The 22124-nt window shown below is 38.0% G+C and overlaps 1 protein-coding gene across 3 annotated transcripts in view; it reads left to right on the forward strand.

Moving 5' to 3' along the window:
* Positions 1-22124, forward strand: part of Atp6v1h (ATPase H+ transporting V1 subunit H) — an 88872-nt gene that overhangs the window by 22187 nt on the left and 44561 nt on the right. For all 3 annotated transcript variants that reach the window (XR_002381394.2, XM_005085931.4, XM_013125126.3), the window contains 2 exons: positions 10656-10753; positions 16626-16818. Coding sequence is in view for 2 of the 3 variants with exons in the window: in XM_005085931.4 (XP_005085988.1) it covers positions 10656-10753; positions 16626-16818 (291 nt within the window). In the remaining variant the exon portion in view is untranslated. The remainder of the gene's footprint in view (positions 1-10655; positions 10754-16625; positions 16819-22124) is intronic.

Genomic DNA, 22124 nt, shown 5'->3' on the forward strand with positions numbered 1-22124 from the left:
TTGTCTTTGAAAGTGTAGTACCAGTAACAATAATAAGGTAAACTATTACTATGAGTTAAATATGCTTTTGGAATTGTATGTAAAGCATTAATTTATAAAACAAATTATGATTTCTTAGCTGCAGCAATAATACTTTTTCCTTGTAATAGAGATCCCTAATGTTCGTGTAAGCACACTGTATGGTTAAGCAAATTATATTGAAAGCATTTTTTGAAGATCTTAAATTGTGAGTAAATTTTTTCCAAGACAGGGTTTCTCTGTGTACCAGTATGGAAATCTGTATCTTAACTCATATTTTTTGGATATTGACTAAGGGATTATTTCCCCTAACACTATTTTAAGAAATTCTTGGGTATATTCATTTTAGTTTGTGAATATCTAGTGACAATAATAGTGTACCTTAAAATTATCTAGTGTTTTACAGAAACTGACTGCAGTTGATAGATTTTTTAATTTTGGTACAGCTGCCACTATTTTCCTTCATTGAGAATAAAACAGTTTTGAAGAAATTAAATGATTTCCTCAAGATACTGAGATAATACCTCTCATTCCTGTTCAGTATTTATCCCCTCTCCCATTTTGTTGTTTGGGATGAAACTAGAGTCTCATATATGCTAAGCAAGTAACTTCTGGGCCTTTTTGATTAGCATTCTGTTTCTTACAAAACTGGTTCCTGGGGCTTATTTTAGTTATGTTTCTAAAATCCACCTTTGTGCTTCACTGATACAGTGTACAGAACATTTTTGTGCTGAATTCTTGGGAGGCTTGTACTGCAATGCAGATTTGTTTTCCCTAGAGGGTACAACCTCTAAGTGTAGAGAATGCCATCATCTTTGATTCCTTTAAAAGTGTGGCTTGCACTTAAGTCATAGCATTATCAAAGTGACTATTGGACATTGTCTATGATTTTGAAGCATTGGTGTTCATCTCAATGATAAATATATATGTGTTTATATATTTGTATTTATGTTTGTATATTTGTTCTTTAATTCTTGAATTACTTTGAAAGTTTTCAGAAGTGAATCTCTGAGCCTGTATTCACCAGGAAGATGAATTATGTCAGCAGTTGTTTCTGTAGGCTGTGATGATTCTGTTGTAATGCAAGAGTTTATGTTTTTAGGACTATTGGAAATTTATTTTAGTGATATCATCCTAAATATGTTGAGAATTAAAAAAGGTATTTTTTAAGGAATTGCTTTTTTTTTAATTTTTAAATTTAAATTAGAAACAAGGTTGCTTCACATGTCAATCCCAGGTCCCTCTCCCTCTCCTCCTCCTCCTCCTCCTACTCCCATGCCCTTCCACCAATCCCCAAACTCCTCCTTTCCCCAGGGAGGTTGAGGCCCTCCATGGGAGGTATCCATAGTCATTTCATTCAGGGCAGGGTCTAGGGCCTCCCCCAAGAGTCCAGGCTGAATGAGCATCTCTCATTGTGGGATGGGCACCCAATGTCCATTTGTATGCCAGGGATAAATACTGATCTACTACCCAAAGCCCCATTGATTGCCTAGGCCTCTATGACCAATCCCATGCTGGATTACCAGCCATCAGTTTGGGGTTCAAGAGCTCCCCCTTGTTCAGGTCAGCTGTTTCTGTGGGTTGCACAAGCCCAGTCTTGGCCCCTTTGCTCATCAGTCCTCCCTCTCTGTCACTAGATTCCTTGAATTCAGCTCAGTGTTTAGCTGTGGTTGTCTGCCTCTGCTTCCATCAGTCATTGGTTGAAGCTTCTGTTTCCCAGACTCTCTGGCAGTAGGATTGTAGGCTGGCACTCCCCTGCTCCATTTCTAAAATCCATATATGAGTGAAAACATACTATGTTTGTTTCTTTTTGTGACTGTGTTGCCTCACACAGGAGGGTTTCTTCTAGTGCCATCCATTTGCCTGCAAATTTCAAGATTCCATTGTTTTTTTCCACTGAATAGTACTCCACTGTGGAAATGTACCACATTTTCTCTATCCACTCTTCAGTTGTGGGGCATCTAGATTGCTTCCAGGTTCTGGCTATTACAAATAATGCTGCTATGAACATAGTGGAACAGATGTCCTTCTTGTATGAATAAGCATCTTTTGGATATATGCCTAAGAGTGGAATTGCTGAGTCTTGTGGTAGGCTGATTCCCATTTTCCTGAGGAATTTCCATACTGATTTCCAAAGTTGGCACTCCCACCAGTAATGGAGGAGTGTCCATGTATTAATAGGTAACCTCAGTGTCTGTGCTACTGGTGTTATGTTCAGGAAGAAGACTCCTGTACCAATTTGTTCAAGGGTACCATCCACTTTCTCTTCTAAGAGGTTCAGTGTGGCTGGATTTATGTTGCGGTCTTTGATCCATTTGGACTTAAGTTTTGTGCATGGCCATACACTTGTATCTATCTGCAGTCTTCTACATGCCAGCATCCAGTTCTGCCAGCACCATTTGTTAAAGATGCTTCTTTTTTTCATTGTATATTTTTAGCTTCTTTGTTGAAGATCAGATGTTCATACATGTATGGGTTAATATCTTGTGTTCAATTAGATTCCATTGGTCTACCTGTCTATTTTTTGTGCTAATACCAAGCTGTTTTCAGGACTATGGCTCTATAATAGAGCTTGAAATCAGGGACGGTGATGCCTCCAGATGTTGCTTTGCTGAATAGGGTTGTTTTTCCATACAAAGTTGATTATTGTTCTTTCAAGGTCTGTGAAGAATTGTGCTGGCATTTTAATGGGGATTGTATTGAATCTGTAGATTGCTTTTGGCAGGATTGCCATTTTTACTACATTGATCCTACCTATCCAAGAACATGGGAGATCTTTCCATTTTCTGGTGTCTTCTTTAATTTCTTTCTTTAAAGACTCAACGTTTTTGCCATATAGGTCTTTCACTTGTTTGGTTAGAATTACCACAAGGTATTTTATGTTGTTTGTGGCAATTGTATAGGGCAATGTTTCTCTGATTTCTTTCTCAGCCCTTTTATCGTCTGTATATAGTAGGGCTACTGATTTTCCTGAGTTGATCTTGCGTCCTGCCACTTTGCTGAAATTATTTATCAGCTGTAGGAGTTTTTTGGATCAATCATGTAAACTATCATATCATCTGCAAATATTGAAAGTTTTACCTCTTCCTTTCCAATTTTTATCCCCTTGATCTCCTTTTGTTGTCTTTTTGCTCTAGCTAGAACTTGAAGTACAATATTGAAGAGGTATGGAGAGAGTTACAGCCTTGTCTTGTTCCTGATTTTAGAGGAATCGCGTTGAGTTCCTGTCCATTTAGTTTGATGCTGGCTGTTGGTTTGATGTGTATAGCTTTTATTATGTTTAGCTATGTTCTCATTATCCGGGACCTCTCCAAGACCTTTATCATGAAGGGGTGTTGGATTTTGTCAAAGGCAGAGATGATCATGTGATTTTTGTTTCTCAGCTTGTTTATGTGGTCATTACATTGATGGATTTTCATATGTCGAACCATCCCTGCATCCCTGGGATGAAACCTACTTGATCGTGGTGAATGATTGTTTTGATGTGTTCTTGGATCCGATTTGCCAGTATTTTATTGAGTATTTTTGCATCAATGTTCATGAGGGATATTGGTCTGTAGTTCTCTTTCTTAGTTGTGTTTTTGGGTGGCTTGGGAATAAAGGTTATTGAAGCCTCATAGAAAGAGTTTGGCAAAGACCCTTCTGTTTCTATTTCATGGAAAACTTTCAGGAGAATTGGTATAACCTGTCCTTTGAATTTCTGGTAGAATTCTGCATGAGGCCATCTGGACCTGGGCTTTTTTTGGTTGGGAGACTTTCGATGACTGCTTCTATTTCCATAGGGGTTATAGGTCTATTTAAATTGCTTATCTGTTCTTGATTTAATTTTGGCAAGTGATATCTATCCAGAAAATTGTCCATTTCATTTAAATTTTTGAATTTTGTGGAGTACAGGTTTTCAAAGTATGACCTGATGATTCTCTGGATTTCCTCAGTGTCCATTGTTATGTCCCCCTTTTAATTTCTGATTTTGTCAATTTGCATGTTCATACTCTGCCATTTTGTAAGTTTGGATGGAGATTTGTCTATCTTGTTGATTTTTCTCAAAGAACCAGCTCTTTGTTTCATTGATTTTTTTTTTTTGTATTGTTTTCCTAGTTTCTACTTTATTGATTTCATCCCTCAGTTTGATTATTTCCTGGTGTCTCCTCCTCCTGGGTGAGTTTGCTTCTTTGTGTTCTAGAGCTTTCAGCTGTGCTGTTAATTCTCTAATGTAACTGTTCTCCAGTTTATTCATGTGGGCACTTAGTGGATTTCTCCTATGATGAGTATGAAGTGACCTCCTTCATCTCTTTTGATTGATTTTATTTTAAAGTCTAGTTTCTTAGATGTTAGGATTGCTGCCTCCGCTTGTTTCATGGGTACATTTGATTGGAAAATCTTTTCCTAACCTTTAACTCTGAGGTAATTTGTCTTTGAGGCTGAAGTGTGTTTCTTGTATGCAGCGAAGGATGGGTTCTGTCTTTGAATTCATTCTGTTACCCTGTCTCTTTTTATGGGCGAGTTAAGACCATCAATATTGAGGGATATTGATGACCATTGATTGCTAATTCTTGTTTGTTTTTGGAATGGTTGTTGGTGGTGGAATTATATATGGATTTCCACCCCTTTTTCTTTTGGCTGTTGGTAAGGTGGGATTATCTATTGCCTATGTTTTTCTGGTTGTAGTTAACTTCCTTGGGTTGGAGTTTTCCTTCCAGAACTTTCTGTACGGCTGGGTTAATGGATACGTATTGTTTAAATATGGTTTTGTCTTGGAATATCTTGTTTTCTCCATCTATAGCTATTGAAAGGTTTGGTTGGGTATAGCACTCTGGGCTGGCATCTGTGGTTTCTGAGTGTTGGTAGAATATCTATCCAGGACCTTCTTGGATTTTAGAGTTTCCATGGAGAAGTCAGGTGTGATTCTCATAGGTTGGCCTTTGTATGTTACTTGGCCTTTTTCCTTTGCTCTTAATATTCTTTCTTTATTCTGTATGTTTGGGGGTTTTACTATTATGTGGCAAGGGGACTTCCTTTTGTGGTCCACTCTATTTGGTGTTCTGTAGGCTTCTTGTACTTTCATTGGCATGTCTTTCTTTGGGTTGGGAAAGCTTTCTTCTATGATTTTGTTGAATATATGTTTTCTGCCCCCCTGAGGTGGTTTTCTTTACCTTCTTCTATACCTACTATCTTAGGTTTGGTCTTTTCACGGTGTCCATATTTCCTGGATATTTTGTGTTAGGGATTTGTTGGACTTAAGATTTTCTTCCATCGATGAATCTATTTCTCCTAGTATATCTTCAATACCTGAGATTCTCTCTTCCATCTCTTGTATTCTGTTGGTTGTGCTTGCATCTGTAATACCTGACCATTTGCACAGCTTTTCTATTTCCAGGCCTCCTTCAGACTGTGTTTTTTCATTGTCTCTATTTCAGTTTTCAACCCTTGCACTGTTTGAATTGTTTCTTGCAATTTTTGCTATATCTTTTCCTCCATTTGTTCCATTTTTAGTATATTTTGGTTTGTTTTTTCTTCCATTTCTTTCATTTTTTGGTTTGTTTTTTCTTCCATTTCTTTAAGGGATTTTCCTATATCCTCTTTGAGGGCCTCTGTCATTTTCATAAAGTTGTCTTTAAGGTCATTATCTTCTGCTTCATTTGCATTGGAATGTTGGAGTCTTGCTTGTGTATAGTCTCTAGAATCTGGCAGTGTGATTTTTGTTTTTCTGCTGCTGAGTGTGTTTTTGTATTGTCTCCTTCCTCATCCCTTCTTCTAATGGGTGCATAAAGAGCCTCTTCCTGGCCTCGTGGTTAGGGGACAAGAGTTTCCTTTCGGTGGGTACAAGCAATTCCAATACTCTGGCAGTTCTCCTCTTCCTGGTCCTAGTCCTGGTCCCATTTGTGGAGAAGACCAGGAATCTGGGGTTCCTAGGCTCCCGCTGGGAGGGGAGGCTCAGTGGCAGTCTCCAGGCATTGGAATGCAGCCCTGGATATGGGACCCAGTTTAACTGGTCCTGTGGGTTGAGAAGAAGACCAGGAAACTGGGGTTCATAAGCTCCCACCAGGAGGGAAGGCTCAATGGCGGTCCCAGGCATTAGTTCCGTTAAAAAAGGTATTTTTACAAAGATATTTTACCCCTGAAGTTTTCCTTATAGCATACTCAAGGTATGGCAGGTTCTCAGCCTGTTTTGTGTGCAGGACAAAGAACATCGAGTTGCTCTCCATTGCCAACTAAAGACAAACTCAGTGTCTTTTGCTTTTTAACAAGAATAATAAATAATTACTAACTTTGAAGTTTCATGTTAAAAATAGGCTCAAGCAAGACAAGCTATATTTTAAAAGACAGGATTTAAAAAGAGGAAAGATACCTTAATGTTTTTCATTGTTTTGTCTTTTAGGTTTATAATTATATCATTTTCTCCTTCCAAACCTTCCTATATACCCTTCCTTTCTCTCTTTCAAATCTATGGCATCTGTTTTTCATTTATTGTTATAATATACATGTATGTATATGAATGTACATGTATATTTCTTGAATATAGCCCTCTCAGTCCATATAACTTACTTGTATGTTTTCAGGGTTGGCCATTTTGTATTGGGTAGCCATTTGGTATGCTGTTCCTTGGGGAAGACTTTCTCAGCATTCCTTATTTGCCTGAAGTTATTTGTGTAGGACTGAGTTCTCATGGTCATTCTCCCTTGTTCTTTGTGATGTCTCTTGCTGTTCTTGTTCAGCTCATGTTTGAGCAGCTATGTTGGTGAGACTTCATGGATGTAGCTTGTGACATTTCTGGGGGTCCCTGTCTTACAACAAACTTTCCGTTCCTCTTGTTCATAAAATCTTTTCCATACCCTCTTGGGCAATGTTCCCTGAGCCTTAGGTGCAGGAGTATTTTGTAGATGTATCTGTTGGGAATGGGCTCTACAACTTTGGTTGACTGTGGTTTTTCTGTAATGGTCTTCATGTGTTGCAAAGAGAAGTTTCCATGGTGAGGGGTGAGGACTACTATTTATCTGTGGGCGTGGCAACAAATGTTTAGAGTGTGGCTAAGAGTTATGCTGGTTTAGTAAAGTGACAATTGTATGTTTACTTCCAAGACCCATGACTTCACTCACTCCCTTCTTGTTGAGTGGGTCTTAAGACAATTAGAGAGCTGTTGATTACTGACAAAGTATGCCTGCCACTACTGCACCCTAAGGGTTTATTGAAGATTCCTTAATTTTGAGAACTTGAAACTTGTTTCTTAGAAATATGTCTTTTTCTATAAATTCTGTGTCTACATGTAGGAAATGTATTTACAGCATGACAATCTTGATGTCACAGAATTGTGAGGTCGCATCAGCAGCACAGTGGAAGTAATTGGAAATGGCTCAATAGTGAGCATTAGAAGTCTTCCCTTCAAAGATTAGAAGCTGCAATGAAAGGAGCTATAACAGGCTTTCTTAGGTCTTTACCATCTACTTGTGTGGACTTGAGAAGTTATTCTATATCCTTGAAATTCTGATTCTCTAGCTCCAAATAATATTCACTTAGAAAAGTTGTCTTATTAAAATTTTAGACTATTTAAACATCTCTGTTATGACACCATTTATTTGGAATTAGTGCAAGAGATTTGCATCACCTTATGTTTGTTTATTTAAGAGGTATTTATTGAGTACCCCTGTAGGATGATTCTGTGTTATGAAAAGTTCTTTGTTCTCCCAGGTTCCATGGCCCTTGAGCACCAAATAAACACATGGTGCTATATTAGTATGAAACTGTTAGCCAATAGCTTGGGCTTCTTGTTGGCTAGCTCCGTCTTAATTATTAACCCATTTCTGTCAATCTGTGTATTGCCATGAGGCTGTGGCTTACCTGGTAATAACTGGCATGGTGTTACTCCTCTGGCAGCATCGTGACTCTGGCAGGCTCCTCCCTACCTGTCCCAGAATTCTCCTCATCTCCTTGTCCCGCCTATCTTACTGCCTCATTGGCCCATCAGTGTTTTATTCATCAACCAATAAGAGAAACATAGAAAAGGACATCCCCCTATCAATTCTGAAAGTTCTCAGCAAGATGGTGTGGTTTTGGCTTCAGAAGATTATATTTTATTTGATTAGGTCAGCATTACACAGGAATTTTACAGTTAATTATTTCAGTAGCCCTGCTATAAGGGACAGGAATAGGTCCTTTTCCAGGGCAATAAACAATCACTTGCAGAAGTTTAGTTTACTTAAGCTGCCCTACAAAAGTATGAGAAAGATGAGGGTAAGCTTGTAGGAAAGGATTCTGAGTGGTGGAGCATAATGGGACAAAAAGGTGTGTGTGTAGGTAAAGGACAGGGAAGAATGGCTACAAATGTGGGTCAGCTTATGGGTGAAGTATTTGTAGTGGAATGTGTCTCTAAGGAGTAGTTTCTATTTTTCTTTGACCTGTTGAGAGGAAGAGTAGGACAGGAGGAGAGCTCCTGTGGAGAATGACGGAGAGAACAGATTAGATTGCTTATGATTTTTCATGGTTGTGTGATTTTTCTTTAGTAGTATTTATTGAATTGTCTTTTGTAGGATTAAAGGTAAGAATTGTTGGATGGATTTAACTAAGGCTAATTATCTTCTTTTAAACAATCATTAAATTATTTATATAGGACACTAATCAGCAATTTAAGGGAAAATAAACAGATGCTGTCCATTTTAATTGAAGGTAAGAGCTCAGCTGAGTGTAGTGGTACATACCTTTAATCTCAGCGTTTAGAAAGCAGAGGCAGGTGGGTTGAGGCCAGACTAGTCTACATAGCAAGTCCAAGGATAGCAAGAGCTACACAGAGAGACACTGTCTCAAAACAAAACACAAAGTAGAGTTTATCCACTTGCTGTACTCTCTGTCATCACTGGCATGGAATGAACCATGTGTATAGCACTCAGTAGGAAAGATCCCTGTGAGCTGTAGGACCAGCGCCTTAGCTATGCTCATGCTGTTTACACTGAAGTTGTAAGGGACTGTGCTGAGCCCATGCCTATATTGTGCTGTGTGTGCTATTTTAGCATAGCATAATGAATGAACACAAAAGAGACCGAGGTGAACCAAGACATTTTTGTATTGAGACAAAATGTGACAGTAGAAGAGTAAAGATGCCTTTGTTGCCCTTTTACTCATTTGTATATAGAAATGTCTCCCAGGTTTTCTCCAAACAAGAAAGATGGGATTTGTATTTTTTAGTAGAAGCTTCTAATTTCTGAATTAATTGGAAAAATTCATGTTTTTTCCATTGCAGAAAAGTTCGAGATGGAAATTCATGATTTTGTTATTAACTTCTGCTAACATAATTTTGCTTGTGTTTGGTTTTTGTGACAAGGAGTCACTCTATAGCCCAGGTTGACCTGATCTTAAACTTGTGGCAATCCTTGCTTCAGCCTTCCAGGTTCCGGGCTTAATGGCATAAGCTATAATGTTTAGCTTTTGCTAATGTAAGATGTTAAATAGTAGTGCACATTGTATGGTCACTACTATCTAGGTAGAAATAAGGTCCCTTTTCTTTATAGCATTTGTCTGTTTGTACCTTACATACTCACTTCATGTGTTTTTGTATTTGAGTGCTGTAAATTTTTTTGGAGTGTTCCAGCTCATATTTATCTAAATTAAAACACTAACCTTAATAGTATCAAATTTTAGGTTTTATGAATTTTTATGACATCTATGATTCCTTTTACATTTTTTATTTGTTCATTATGAAGGATAGAACTCAAATTTTCCTTTTGTTTCTTCACCTTTTAAACACATATCTCTCATGGTAAATATTTAGTCAAGAGCTTGCAGCTGAAGTTTTTACCAGCTGTGGTAAAGTGGAAGGGTTTATAACTTCTAAGAGATAGATAGGATTTTCGTTTACTTCAAGTTACAGATTTAAGTACGATTTTTATGACATGCAGCTATTCAACTAAGTTTTAAAAATCTGGGTTGTCTTTACCAAATGTTAATTAGATTGTTTTTCGAGATAGGGTTTTTCTGTGTAGCCCTGGGTGTCCTGGATTTTGCTCTGTAAACCAGGCTAGCCTCTGATTCCTGAGTGCTGAGATTAAAGGCATGCACCACCTTCCCCAGCTTTAATTAGATATTTTATAAGCCAGCCAGAGGCAGAGTTTCTGCATAGTTGTAGTTGTGTGCTGAATGGATTACTGCCTTCAGCCGCCACAGTGCGCCTGCAGGTGTTCTCTTTGATAGTTTTGTCCTCACCAGGAGTGAAGAAACCAAGGACTGCAGTAAAGGGTTATAATGTGATTAAAATCACTCCAGTATAGGCCTATCTCTTTGTTTTAGTTTTTTTCATATTGCAATTATGTTTGTAGAGCCTCTCTCTAGGATAAATGGCAAGGTGAACTATTTATTTATTAAACTGCATCAAAGATTTGTTAATTAATTTGTTAATGTATTATGTTAATGTGTTATGTCATCTTGAATTGTGTATATTTAATTTTGGAGATAGTAATCACCTTAATTTCTCAGAGGCAAAGTTAAAAACAGACATGAGGATAGACTTTTCAAAGGATATTAGGAGACTTTGGGTGCTCTAAAACTAACAAATTGTAGTAAAAACGAAGACTTTCCTTATAGAAATGTATGTGCTTGGTCTCATGACTAGAATGCTTTTTAGCCTCACACTGTACACTTTTCCTGTGTAGAGTTCTCAGTATGTGCAGTGTGTTGCTGGCTGTCTGCAGCTGATGCTCCGGGTCAATGAGTACCGTTTTGCCTGGGTGGAAGCAGATGGGGTGAACTGGTGAGTGAATGTCCTTTACTTTTATTATAGAATGACATTCAAAAACATTTCTCCTTGACATTTTAAAGTAAATTAATACATTTAATCATTTAAAAGAAACATTTTATTATTTTCATGCTTGCTTAACAATGGATATATTAACCTTCTTAAAAATCAGTATCTATTGAACTGAACATCTGTCCTCTTCTCTGGCTTGGCCTATGTTTTGTAAGAGGTTAAGGCCTCTTAAGAACCTACTGCTGGTCTTCTTGTAGGATTCCTAAGAGTGGGAACAGGGTCATCTCTTATTCTTTTGCTGCCTTTTGGAACCCTACTCCTCACACTGGGCTGCATTGCCCAGCCTTAATACAAGACAAGTTCAAGACTGCAACTTGATATGCCATGGTTTGCTGATATTCATGGGAGACCTGCCTGTTCCTGAACAGAAATGGAGGAGGAGTGAATTGGGGAGTGGAAACAAAGGGGTTAAGGGGAGGGGCTGGGAGGAGAGCAGGAAGGGGAAACTGTGGCCAGTATGTAAAATGAAAGCCAAAACCCTAATGCTGGACAAAACAAACCCTGGCACTGAGAGTATAAGATATTTATGAAAGTATTTTGTGGCAGATGCAGGCAGAAATCAATAAGGAAAATAAAATCAAGGAATGATATTTCTTTGTCACCATTAGAAAGCCAATTTCATACTTAATGAGCGTCTAAGTATATTTAAGGCAGTTACTCTTCAGCTATGACAAGAGCATTGCTTCTCTTGTAAAGTTTATATGGGATGCTCAAAATCAACAATAGAGTTTGGTAAGGGATGATTTAAAGTGAGCTTGATTGAATGATATGTTATCAGACCATTATTCTAAATCCTCACAGCAAACAGGTACATGCAGTTTTGTAGAGCATTGCTTTCACACATTATTTAATCTTCATTGATTGACTGAATAAGTTAGAATAGTTATTCCTATATTAGTTCACAAAATTTTAATCTGTTGAGCTGGCATGGTGGCATTTATTGATCTCAGTACTTAATGGGAAGAGGTAGGCAGATTTCTGTGAATTCAGGGCCAGCCACAGATATAGTAAGACCCTGTTTCAATCTTTTTCTTACTATTTTTATTTAGCCCTTTGTCTTCTGAGACCAGAGGTGATGAATAACTTCAAGGAAACAGTGTTTGCTAGACACAGTAGGGTAGTTATACTACTAACTCACAGTAATTGTGACAACATGCACAGAAATCTGTATCAGCTCAAGACAGATACAATTTCAGCGTGGAGTGGGGAGATGGGTGTGAAGTCTCATCACTAACTAAGGCACTATTGGCATTTGATAACTAGTGGGTGAGATAGAGTCAGCTTTCTTCAGTGGTGTGACCCCAGGTAGATTGACCACACTCCAGGGCAGGCCCTACTCCCAAGAATAGTTGGGCAAAGCAAATTGGACTTGGTGTTTTGTTTTTTTTTTTTTTTTAAAGGAAACTCAAAGTTTGGTGGGTAGGGAGCTGAGAGTGGATCTGGGAGGAGTTGGGACTATGGATATGATCAAAGTCCCATTGTATGAGTTTCTCAAAGAATTAATACAATATTATTTACAATTTTATCACATTTAAACTTAGTTATTGTGTGTGTTCATGTGCATCATAGAACATGTACAGAGGTCAGAAGATAACCTATGGGAGTTAGTTCTTTCTTTCTGGGGATTGAACTCAGAAGGTCAGGCTTGGGAACCAGTGTTTTACCTGCTGAGCTCCATCTTGCTGACCCTAGGTTCTTGCTGAATAATATTACTGAGAAGTCTTTCATGTCAACTGTTGACTGGGCGAAGATACTGTGTTTCCTTTTTTCCTTAGATCAGTTTTTTGTTTAATTTGTGTGTGTGTGTGAGAGAGAGGGAGGGGGAGAGAGGGAGGGGGAGAGAGAGAGAGACAGAGAGACAGAGAGAGAGAGAGAGAGAGAGAGAGAGAGAGAGAGAGAGAGAGAGAGAGAGAGAGAGAGATTGATCTTTTTGGGGCTGAGAATTCTGTGTTCTTTTACTACTTTCACTTTGACCAATTGTGGGTCTGTATGTTAATTACTATATATTGCAAATAGAAGCTTCTTGGATGAGGGTTGAGAGATGTATTATCTGTGGATATAACAAATCATTAGGGGTAGCTTAATAATAATGATAATATGTCCACTTTGCAGAATAATAGTAGTAGTTTTTTTTCTTTAGGACCTATGTCCTGTCTAGTCTCATGTTGGTGCTAGGTATAGATTTGATTTTGTGGAGTGGGATTTTAGGGAAGTCCAATCAGAAAGTGATTGTTTACTCCCACAACATTCATGCCATCAGTGGACATATCTTGCAAGGCCAGTCATTGTTGTGGCTTCCAGCGTTCACAACTCAGTATGGTTGATGATTCTCTGGTAGTCTGCATAGTACCTTCAGCACTATGAAAACTAGCCAATATGGATGAAGCTTCCAGGTTTGTACTGGCTTGATGTTACTATGTTGTATGATTCAGGTATGTGGTGTCTTCAGTAATACGCTCTTACCGTCAAGTTTTGGAGGGTTACCAAGAGTATTGACAATATCCTGTAATGTTGAGGGCCCATGGGACCTCACTGGGTAACAACTCAAACAAAGGAACCCATTCCTGAACTGGGTTTTAGTTGTTAGTCTTCTGTGTGTACCCTATTACAGGGTAGCTCTATTTAAATTCTTTTATGTTCTTGAGTTTGGAAAAATTCATTTATGATGAAAACTTCTACATTCTCATAGTTTTAAGTGTGTGCTTATACAGTCAGTTCCATCATTGATAGAGAATAAGATAGAATTATTATTCTCTTTGCTTTCACTGATTAAAATGCCTTCTCCTGTTAGTTGCTATTGTGGATGGAAAATAAGAGAGTCTGAGTTCTCAGGTATGTTGACAATGTGTTGGAGGATTCATTAGCATGGTATTGGTACTCATAACTAAGATTTATTATAGGGATTGCTAAAGATACACAGCTGGATCATGAAGCACAAAGACATGGCTGACTTGCGTCCCCTCTTCCTGGGAATCATATGGCAACAGCTCAGTTCACTACATTTCCCAGAATCCTCCTAGACTCCTAGTCCCACCTATCTTGTTTACCTATTGGCCAACAGTGCTTTATTTACATATACACAGGACTTCCCCATCACACTACACTGTCAATTTGGGGCTTATGATTTTAACCTACAGATTTGGAGGGACACAGACTTTCAAACCATAGCTGTAGCTAACTATCGTAAACAATATGGTTTGTGCAAACTGGATAGGTACTGTGAGCTTTATTTAAGACTAGCAGTTTCATGGGTCTGACACTCTTTTCTTAGCAGAAGCCCAAAGATAGATGTCATTCCATCTTTGACTTTCCTAAAAGATGCTGCAGTATTTGGGGCAGTGTAATTAGAAAGAATAATGATTTCATTATATCTTCCTAAGGAATTTTGTATGACTGTAGTTTTTATTATAACTGCAAATTAGTTCTAATTAATAAAATAGTAATATAACTAGTGAGGTAATATTTATTAAGGTGTAATAGCACAAAATTCCTATAGTACCATAGTATGTTATAGGTTTATAAAAGATCTAGCTAGCCCAGATGGTTATTGAAAGATACAGTGAATTTTATTTTACTGAGCTGAAAGCAGATACCCTTTATCTCAAATCAGGGTATCTGTAAGAGTGAATTAAAGTTACCAAATAACAGCCTGTTTGCAGTTGGTATATAGTTTTTATTTCCAAAAAATAAAATGCTAAAACTTGTTGCTTTGGATCCTCTTGGCATATAGAGGTAGATCAGATCTTGCTATTGTCATTATTAGTGTTAGGCAACTTTAAAGAACAGTTGACAATGTTAAGTATCTGGTAGCTTTCCTTTTCTCAGAAAGGACATATACTTTTTAATTTTTTCTTTTACAATGAAAGTTTCTATTTATTTCTTGATGGTTTTCAAATTATAACCAGGAAGGATGTGAGGAGAAAGAATTTCAAGTGTTGCCTATTTGAAGAGCTGTTTGGTTAGAAACCTATTATATAAAAGATACAGTATTTTCCTAATATTCATATAGGAGAACTATCCTTTTCATTGTGCTGTGTATTATATTGACTATACTGGCTATCTGATGGGCTAGCACTGATTTTTTTTTAATCTATCAATTTTAAGCTCTTTCCAGTTCCTCAGAAGGAGCCATCATTGTTGATGCCTACCTCCTTGGAAACTTTGATACTCTTTGGTTTCAACAACTGTGTCCTTTTTCTGTGCTCCCCACAAGTCCTTTGGTGACAATTAAAAAAAAATAGAAGCTAATTCGATATGAAGAGTTAACTAGATATATATTTGCTAATTCTCTCCCCCCCCCGAAAGTAAAGCAAAGGATGATCACTACCTCTAGGTCTTGGGTTAGGATCACAGAAATTAACATGCTTGGAAGACCGAGTAAAGCTGAAATTTGAAATTTAGACCTTTGAGGAGGAGACTGTCCTCTCACGTTGGTATCAGTGATTTCTGAAGAAGATCCTTATTTAGGGTCGAGGCTTCTTGGGTGGGAGCACCAATGCCTGGTGGTGGTCTCTCTGAGGTTGTGCAGTGAGGGTTATTCTGTTAGACCTGGAACAACTGTAACAGAATTGGCCACTGCCATTGGAAAGATGTGCTACCCGGTGAGGAAGTATTTGCCTAGGTGATGCTAATAGCAGGTACCTTTTGTCTGCCTTTCTAGTCAACCTCTAGCTCCCCAGACTGAGACTAGTATCTAACCCAGCTGGTGTCTAGGGCAGAGTATAGAAGGCTTGACTTAGTTGCTGGAAGAGAGCAAAGGAATCAAGCATTAGGATGTTGATACTGTAAAAACACATAATTTTATATCAGTTGAGATACTGATAGTATTTAATAATAGCAATTTTTATATAACAGCCTAACCTGAAAAGAACGCCTCCAGGCAGAAGAAATAATGCATGAGAAAATTAGGAATAGTCCGATAAAGACAGAAGTATATACAAATCACAGAAATGTAGAATTGATACAGATATGCATCTCCTACTAAGTTAATAGTTGTTAGATTTTAAAGACTTGAGAATTTTATTAGAGCAACTTTAACAGAAAGATGGCTTCCCCTTACCATTTGTTTTTAACATCTTGGGTTAGTATGATAATGCTTTTTCAAATTGATGAGTCAATATTGATGTATTTGTTAAAAGCAATAGCTTATATTGGGAGACACTTTGTTGAACATTCTGCAGGTTTTGTGCCAGTTCAGCTGGTCATTTCGTTTGCCATATTTGACAATTTCTGTCCTTTGCTGAATGTAGATACTCCTCAGAGATTTAGCCTTAGATTTTTTTTTAATATTATCTCTTTCAGGACAACAAGAAAACACCTTTCACTTCAAAGGAATGTTCTCAGTTTCCTAGTTTTCTAGAATCTCATGACATTTTCTGGTTCCCAAATTCTGTGACAGGTTGCATTTCTTTCCCCAAACTCATTGCCTCATTTTTTTCTGGGTTTCTTACCTATTTTAAAATTCTTCTCTTAGTTGTCTAACCTCAAAACCTTGATATAAAAATTACTTGAAAGATGTACATTCTTTTTGTCACCACTCCCTGTTGATTTTAATTGTCTGATACTTCCTTGTAGCATTCTCTCTTCAAATCTTGGTTCCCTTTCTCATTGTTTCCCTGCAGCAGTACTCCTGCTTCCTGGATGATGGTCCTAGTGAGTTGTAGTCTAGCTATGAGTTAGTTGAGTGCTATGTGAGTGCTATAGCTGCTAGAAAGGAAGTTGAAGACAGTTCAGAGACTTGCTCTTTCAGTGTACACGCATTTTGCTTTTTGTTGTACTGTCATATAAAATGTCCCCTCCCTCTGTTCTTTTTCAGTATAATGGGCGTTTTGAGTAACAAGTGTGGCTTTCAACTGCAATATCAAATGATTTTTTCAATATGGCTCCTGGCATTCAGTCCTCAAATGTGTGAACACCTTCGCCGCTACAATATCATTCCTGTTCTCTCAGACATCCTTCAAGAATCTGTCAAAGAGAAAGTAACAAGAATCATTCTTGCAGCATTCCGTGTAAGTACTTAGAGAGGGAGATAATTGTTGTTGTGTGTATGGGTATAGCATTAGTTTGCTGTGATGCATGTTTGAAAGGTGAGAAGTAAGCTGTGTAACTGAATGCAATGTTTGACTTGTAGAAGTGTACTTTGGCTATATTCAGATGGTGAAAGTCTCTTTTTGTTTCAGGGCCTGCTGCAGGACTATTAAAGGAGTTTTTGTTTCAAAGCCTGTATTTTAGTCTGGAGTTATGTTTCAGACCTTGGGTCTCCTGACTAGCAGCATGCTTCTGAGTCAACTGTAAAGACTTCATTCAATATATAACATTACAGTTATGCTGTCAGGATACTGGAATTTTGTCAGTTATAAAGATGGACTTAAAGATGAGGAAGCTTGAGGACAAGGAAGTAGCTTTGTTGTATCACATAAAGCATTGTTGAGTGTTTCCTCAAAGCCATTGTCTTCGTGAATCAGTTGTCTGCTTGGTCATTTTGTTGGTTGCCTAAGGATTCAGATGTGTTTCTGGGAGATGTCTACCTAAGTGATATCACTGAACATGTTTCATATGCTGCTTATTACTCTGTGGCAGGTGTCGTTCTCAGGGATTCCATTTGTTAACTGGTTGTCACTAGAGCCCTATTATAGTAGCTGTTGTTATTGTTAACATATGAGGATCCTTGGTATTTGGATTGGTCTTTGCTTTGCAAATGGGAATGCTGAAGACAGGTGGCATTCCAAGTAAGCATCTGATTTGCAAATCCAGGAAGGTTGCTTCAAAATCTGCTTTGAACCATTTGTTTTTGTATTTACTTAAACAACAAGGAGTCAAAAGCAAAATGAAGTACAGTTGTGCTTTGAAAATTTAATATCAGATTTTTCAAATAATATTCACTAATATCTCTCAGACATTTCTAGTAATATAGATATATATAAGTAGGTATATGATTTTGATTTATACTTATAAAGTTGATATCATATAGGATTCTATAACTTTATTCTTTTAAAAATAAAAAATTGTAATTATGTGTATATGTGAGAGGAGTTGTACATGTCTGGGTGCCATGAGAAGCCAGAATTGGGCATTGGAGCCCCTAGGGCTAGAGTTACAGGCTGATAGAAATGTCCAGTGTCATTTCTCAGAACTGAACCTGGGTCCTCTAGAAGAGCAGCAACTGCTCTTTTTTTAAAAAAAATTTATTTATTTATTACATATACAATGTTCTGCCTACATACCAGAAGAGGGCACCAGATTGAATTATAGATGGTTGTGAGTCACCATGTGGTTGCTGGGAATTGAACTCAAGACCTTTGAAAGAGCAGTCAGTACTCTTAAACTCTGAGTCATCTCTCCAGCCCACAGTAACTGCTTTTAACCTCATCCATCTCGGCAGCCTCTACAGCTTTATTCTCAACAGCATATAATATGTATGCTTTAATTTCTCTGTAGATCTTATATTCTTTTAGTCATATAGTATTCTACTGTATTAAGTAGAGTATTAACCACTGTAAAATAAACTACAAATACCTCATGCTTTATGGGTGGGGGCATGAGGTATTTGTAGTTTATTTTTACTTCCCTGAATAATTTTATATATGGTTTTGGGTATCTAATTGGTGAACCAAAGGAATACACTTCTTTTAAAAACATTTTTAATAGTTATTGCCAACTGATCTTTCAGAAAATGTACCAGCTTACATTTCCATCTGCTCTGTATTGAGTTTGTTATTCTTTTGTCTTACTAATACTTAACATTATAACTCTTGGTTTTTATAGAATCTTCTGTGAAGAGTGAAACCATTGTTTTAAATTTTCCTTCTGTTAATAATAAAGTGAAGCATATTTTTTATCACTTTTAAATAGCTTTTTGTTTTGTTTTCCATTTGATATTTTTTAAATTTAGATTAGGAACCATCTTATTTTGCATATTAATACCAGTTCCCTCTCCCTCCTACCCTCCCATCCTCCCATGACTCCCACCAATCACCTCACCCCCATCTCACTCCCTATCCACTTCCCAGGGAGAGTGAGACCTTCCATGGGGGATCATCAAAGTCTGTCATACCATTTGGGGTGGGGTTGGAGTTTTCCTTCCAGTACTTTCTGTAGGGCTGGATTTGTAGACATGTATTGTTTAAATCTGGCTTTGTCATGGAATATCTTGTTTTCTCCATCTAAAGTGATTGAAAGCTTTTTGGGTATAGTAGTCTGGGCTGGCATCCATGGTCTCTTAGTGTTTGTAGAACATCTGTTTAGGATCTTCTGGCTTTTGGCCGAACTCCTGGTATCCAGTAGTAGAGATAGCAAAGGGGTGAAGACCATGCTGGGGAAACCCACAGAAACAGCTGACCTGAGCAATGGGTAGCTCATGGACCCCAGCCAGACAGCTGGGAAACCAGCATAGAACTGAACCATGCCTCCTGAACTTGGGTGACAGTTAGGAGGCCTAGGCAGTCTATGGGGCCTCTTGCAGTGGAGTCAGTGTTTATTTCTAGTACACGAATGAACTTTGGGAGCCTATTCCTCCATGGAGAGATACTTCCTCAGCCTACGTACATGGGGTGTCATGTTTATCTTTCTGTTGTTGACTGTGTTCTTATAATGTTGTCTTTCCATCACTTCTTCCAGTGGGTGCAGGTAGGGTCTCTCCCTCTTCTAGTGGTTATAGGTCCTAGGCTCTCTCCAGGTAGGTACATGTGGGTCTAAGACTCCAATAGCAGCAGATGTTATATGGCCCTCTCTTCCTGTGTGTGCTGGTCCAAGACTGGGATGATGATGGAGGCAGATGCTGGATGGCTGGTTCCGTGGTGGGACGGGACTGGGGACTCAAACAGTGAATGCTGGGCAGGAAATGGCTGGGCACTCACCTCCTCCTGTGTGTTCTGGTCCAAGACTGGGATGGCCATGGTGAGAGATGCTGGATGCGAAGCATCTTTTGTTTATTTTCTTTGATTGAGAATTGCATACAAGTGTTTCGATTATATTTATCCTTGTTCAGCTCTTCCAAGATCCACCTGCTCCTCCCTTCCCAACCAATTTTGTGTCCTTTTTTGTGTTTTCTTTTCCCATGAAGGCCAATTTGTGTTGACTGAATATTCTTAGATGTGTGGCTTTCCACTGGAGCATGATCAACTTATCAGGGGCTACACTGTTGAGGAAGCTGATCCTTTCTCTCCCCAGCAGCTCACAGTTGTTAATAGCTCTTTAGCTAGTGGGATTTGCTCTCTCTTCCACAGTGCTCTCTTCCATTCTCTTTGGAGGAGGGAGTACAGTACATATGTTCAGTTTAGGCTTGAGCCTTCTGCAGTCTTCTCTGCACCTCGGCTAGTTGTGAGTCTTTATGTTGATTATCATCTGCTGTCAGCAGGATTAAAAAATGCCATAATCTATGGGTATAATGATAGGCCATTAGGAGTTGGTTTGATGCTATGTCCATTTAGTAGAATATAGTAGTATGTTCTCCTGTAAGTCCCATGTTCTGTCTAGCCAGAGATTCTTGGCTTGGTGCCAAGTATGGGTTTCATCTTGTGGGGTAGACCTTAAATCCAACCAGAAAGCTAATTGTTATTCTGATATTTATGCCACTATTATATCTGTGAGCATACCTTGGAAGGCTGATTGTAGCTCATAGGGTTCATACCTGGGTAAGATTAATGGTATTGAGTCTGGATATATCACAGTTGCTACTGGAAAGTTGAGGATTCCATAGCTGGCAGAGTCTGAGTTATGGTCATAGGATGTAGTTAGTATTGATGACAGCAGAGTGCATGTGGGTTGGTGCTGAGTGCAGCTTTGTGAACAGAGGAATTTCCTTGGTTCTGGTGATGACCTCCATGCCTCTCATTTGCTTGGCCTCTTGATGTTGCAACTGTTTCATGTATCTAGTAAGAGGACTGTCATCTCTTAAATTTGTAACTATATTGAATCCCTGGCACATCATAGGCCCCATATCTGTTTGTGACTGTACAAAGGACTCAACAAAACCTAGAAAAAATAAATTAGAAAAGCTTTCTAGAGGAGTTGACTTTTAAATTTAAAAAAAATTTTTTAAAGATGTATTTATTTATAATGAATGCAGTGTTCTGTCTGCATGTATGCCTGCCCTCTAGAAGAGGGCCCCAGATCTCCTCATAGATGGTTGTGAGCCACCATGTTGCTGGGAATTGAACTCAGAACTTCTGGAAGAGTAGCCAGTGGTCTTAACATCTGAGCCATCTCTCCAGCCCAACTTTATTAATTTTTAAAAACCAATTATTGACCAATTTTAATTCCTTTTAATACTTGGCTAGATTTTTTAAAAATTTGTTGTGATTTAGCATTGTGGTAATAAAATTGTATGTTTTGTCTGTTGCTTGAAGCTCCTGCCCCAATGGTAGTCAACTTGCTACCATATCTCCATGACTGTTTTTCACAATTATGTTAATATTTCTAGTATAATGGAGGCTTATTGTAATAGTCTACTTGAACATACCATAGAAAGTAAGACTAGAGTAGTAGATACCCTGTTTCTATTAGTGTGTGGATTTTGTCTTTTTTAAATTTGGAGGCTATTAATTTAGAATCACTGGGCCATTAAGATAATAGTCATCTGTGACTCAATGTATTTGTGATCAGGTTATCCTTCAAGATACTTCTTTCTTTTTTTTTTTTGCTTTTTCTTCCTTCTTTGAATTGTTATTTTATAGCATTTACTTCTGAGATTAATAGTTTAAGTAGCATAGAACTAACTGAATAGGAATTTTTTTAGTTTGCCTTTAATGTTGTTTTTTTTTTTTGTGTTTATTGTTTTATGGTGCTATGAACCTGTGGCTTCAGATGTGATAGGAAAATACTCTACCATTGAGATGTCCCAGCCTTATTTTTACTTTCTATTTTGATTTAGTATCTCAATAAGTTGTCCAGATTGGCCTTGAACTCACTCCATATTGCAGGCTGGCCTTGAACTGTTACTTTCCTGTCCTAGTTTTCCTGAGTTGGTTGATTATAGGCCTGCATCACTGGGCCCCATTATTTTTTTGGGAGGGGGAGCCCATTATTTTTTGAAATTAAATTCTGGTAGTTTCCTCATCAAATCATAGCAATTTGCCAGTTTCGGAAAACTCTCTTCTCTTAATGTTGTGCTCTTACTAAATTAACATCAAGTAAGAACAGTGATTTTTGTGATTTGTAAGAAGCGCCATAACTATTTTACTAATGTCTTGTAAGATGTAAACATCTTATTTAAGCTGGGTATTTTGGCTTACACCTGTAATCCCAGAATGTCAGAAGCAGAGGTAGGAGTAGCAGATGTTTAAGGTTATTTTTGACTCTAATGAATTTGTGGCTA

The sequence above is a fragment of the Mesocricetus auratus genome, unplaced genomic scaffold (assembly GCF_017639785.1).
Source record: "Mesocricetus auratus isolate SY011 unplaced genomic scaffold, BCM_Maur_2.0 Super-Scaffold_6730, whole genome shotgun sequence".
Lineage (NCBI taxonomy): Eukaryota > Metazoa > Chordata > Mammalia > Rodentia > Cricetidae > Mesocricetus > Mesocricetus auratus.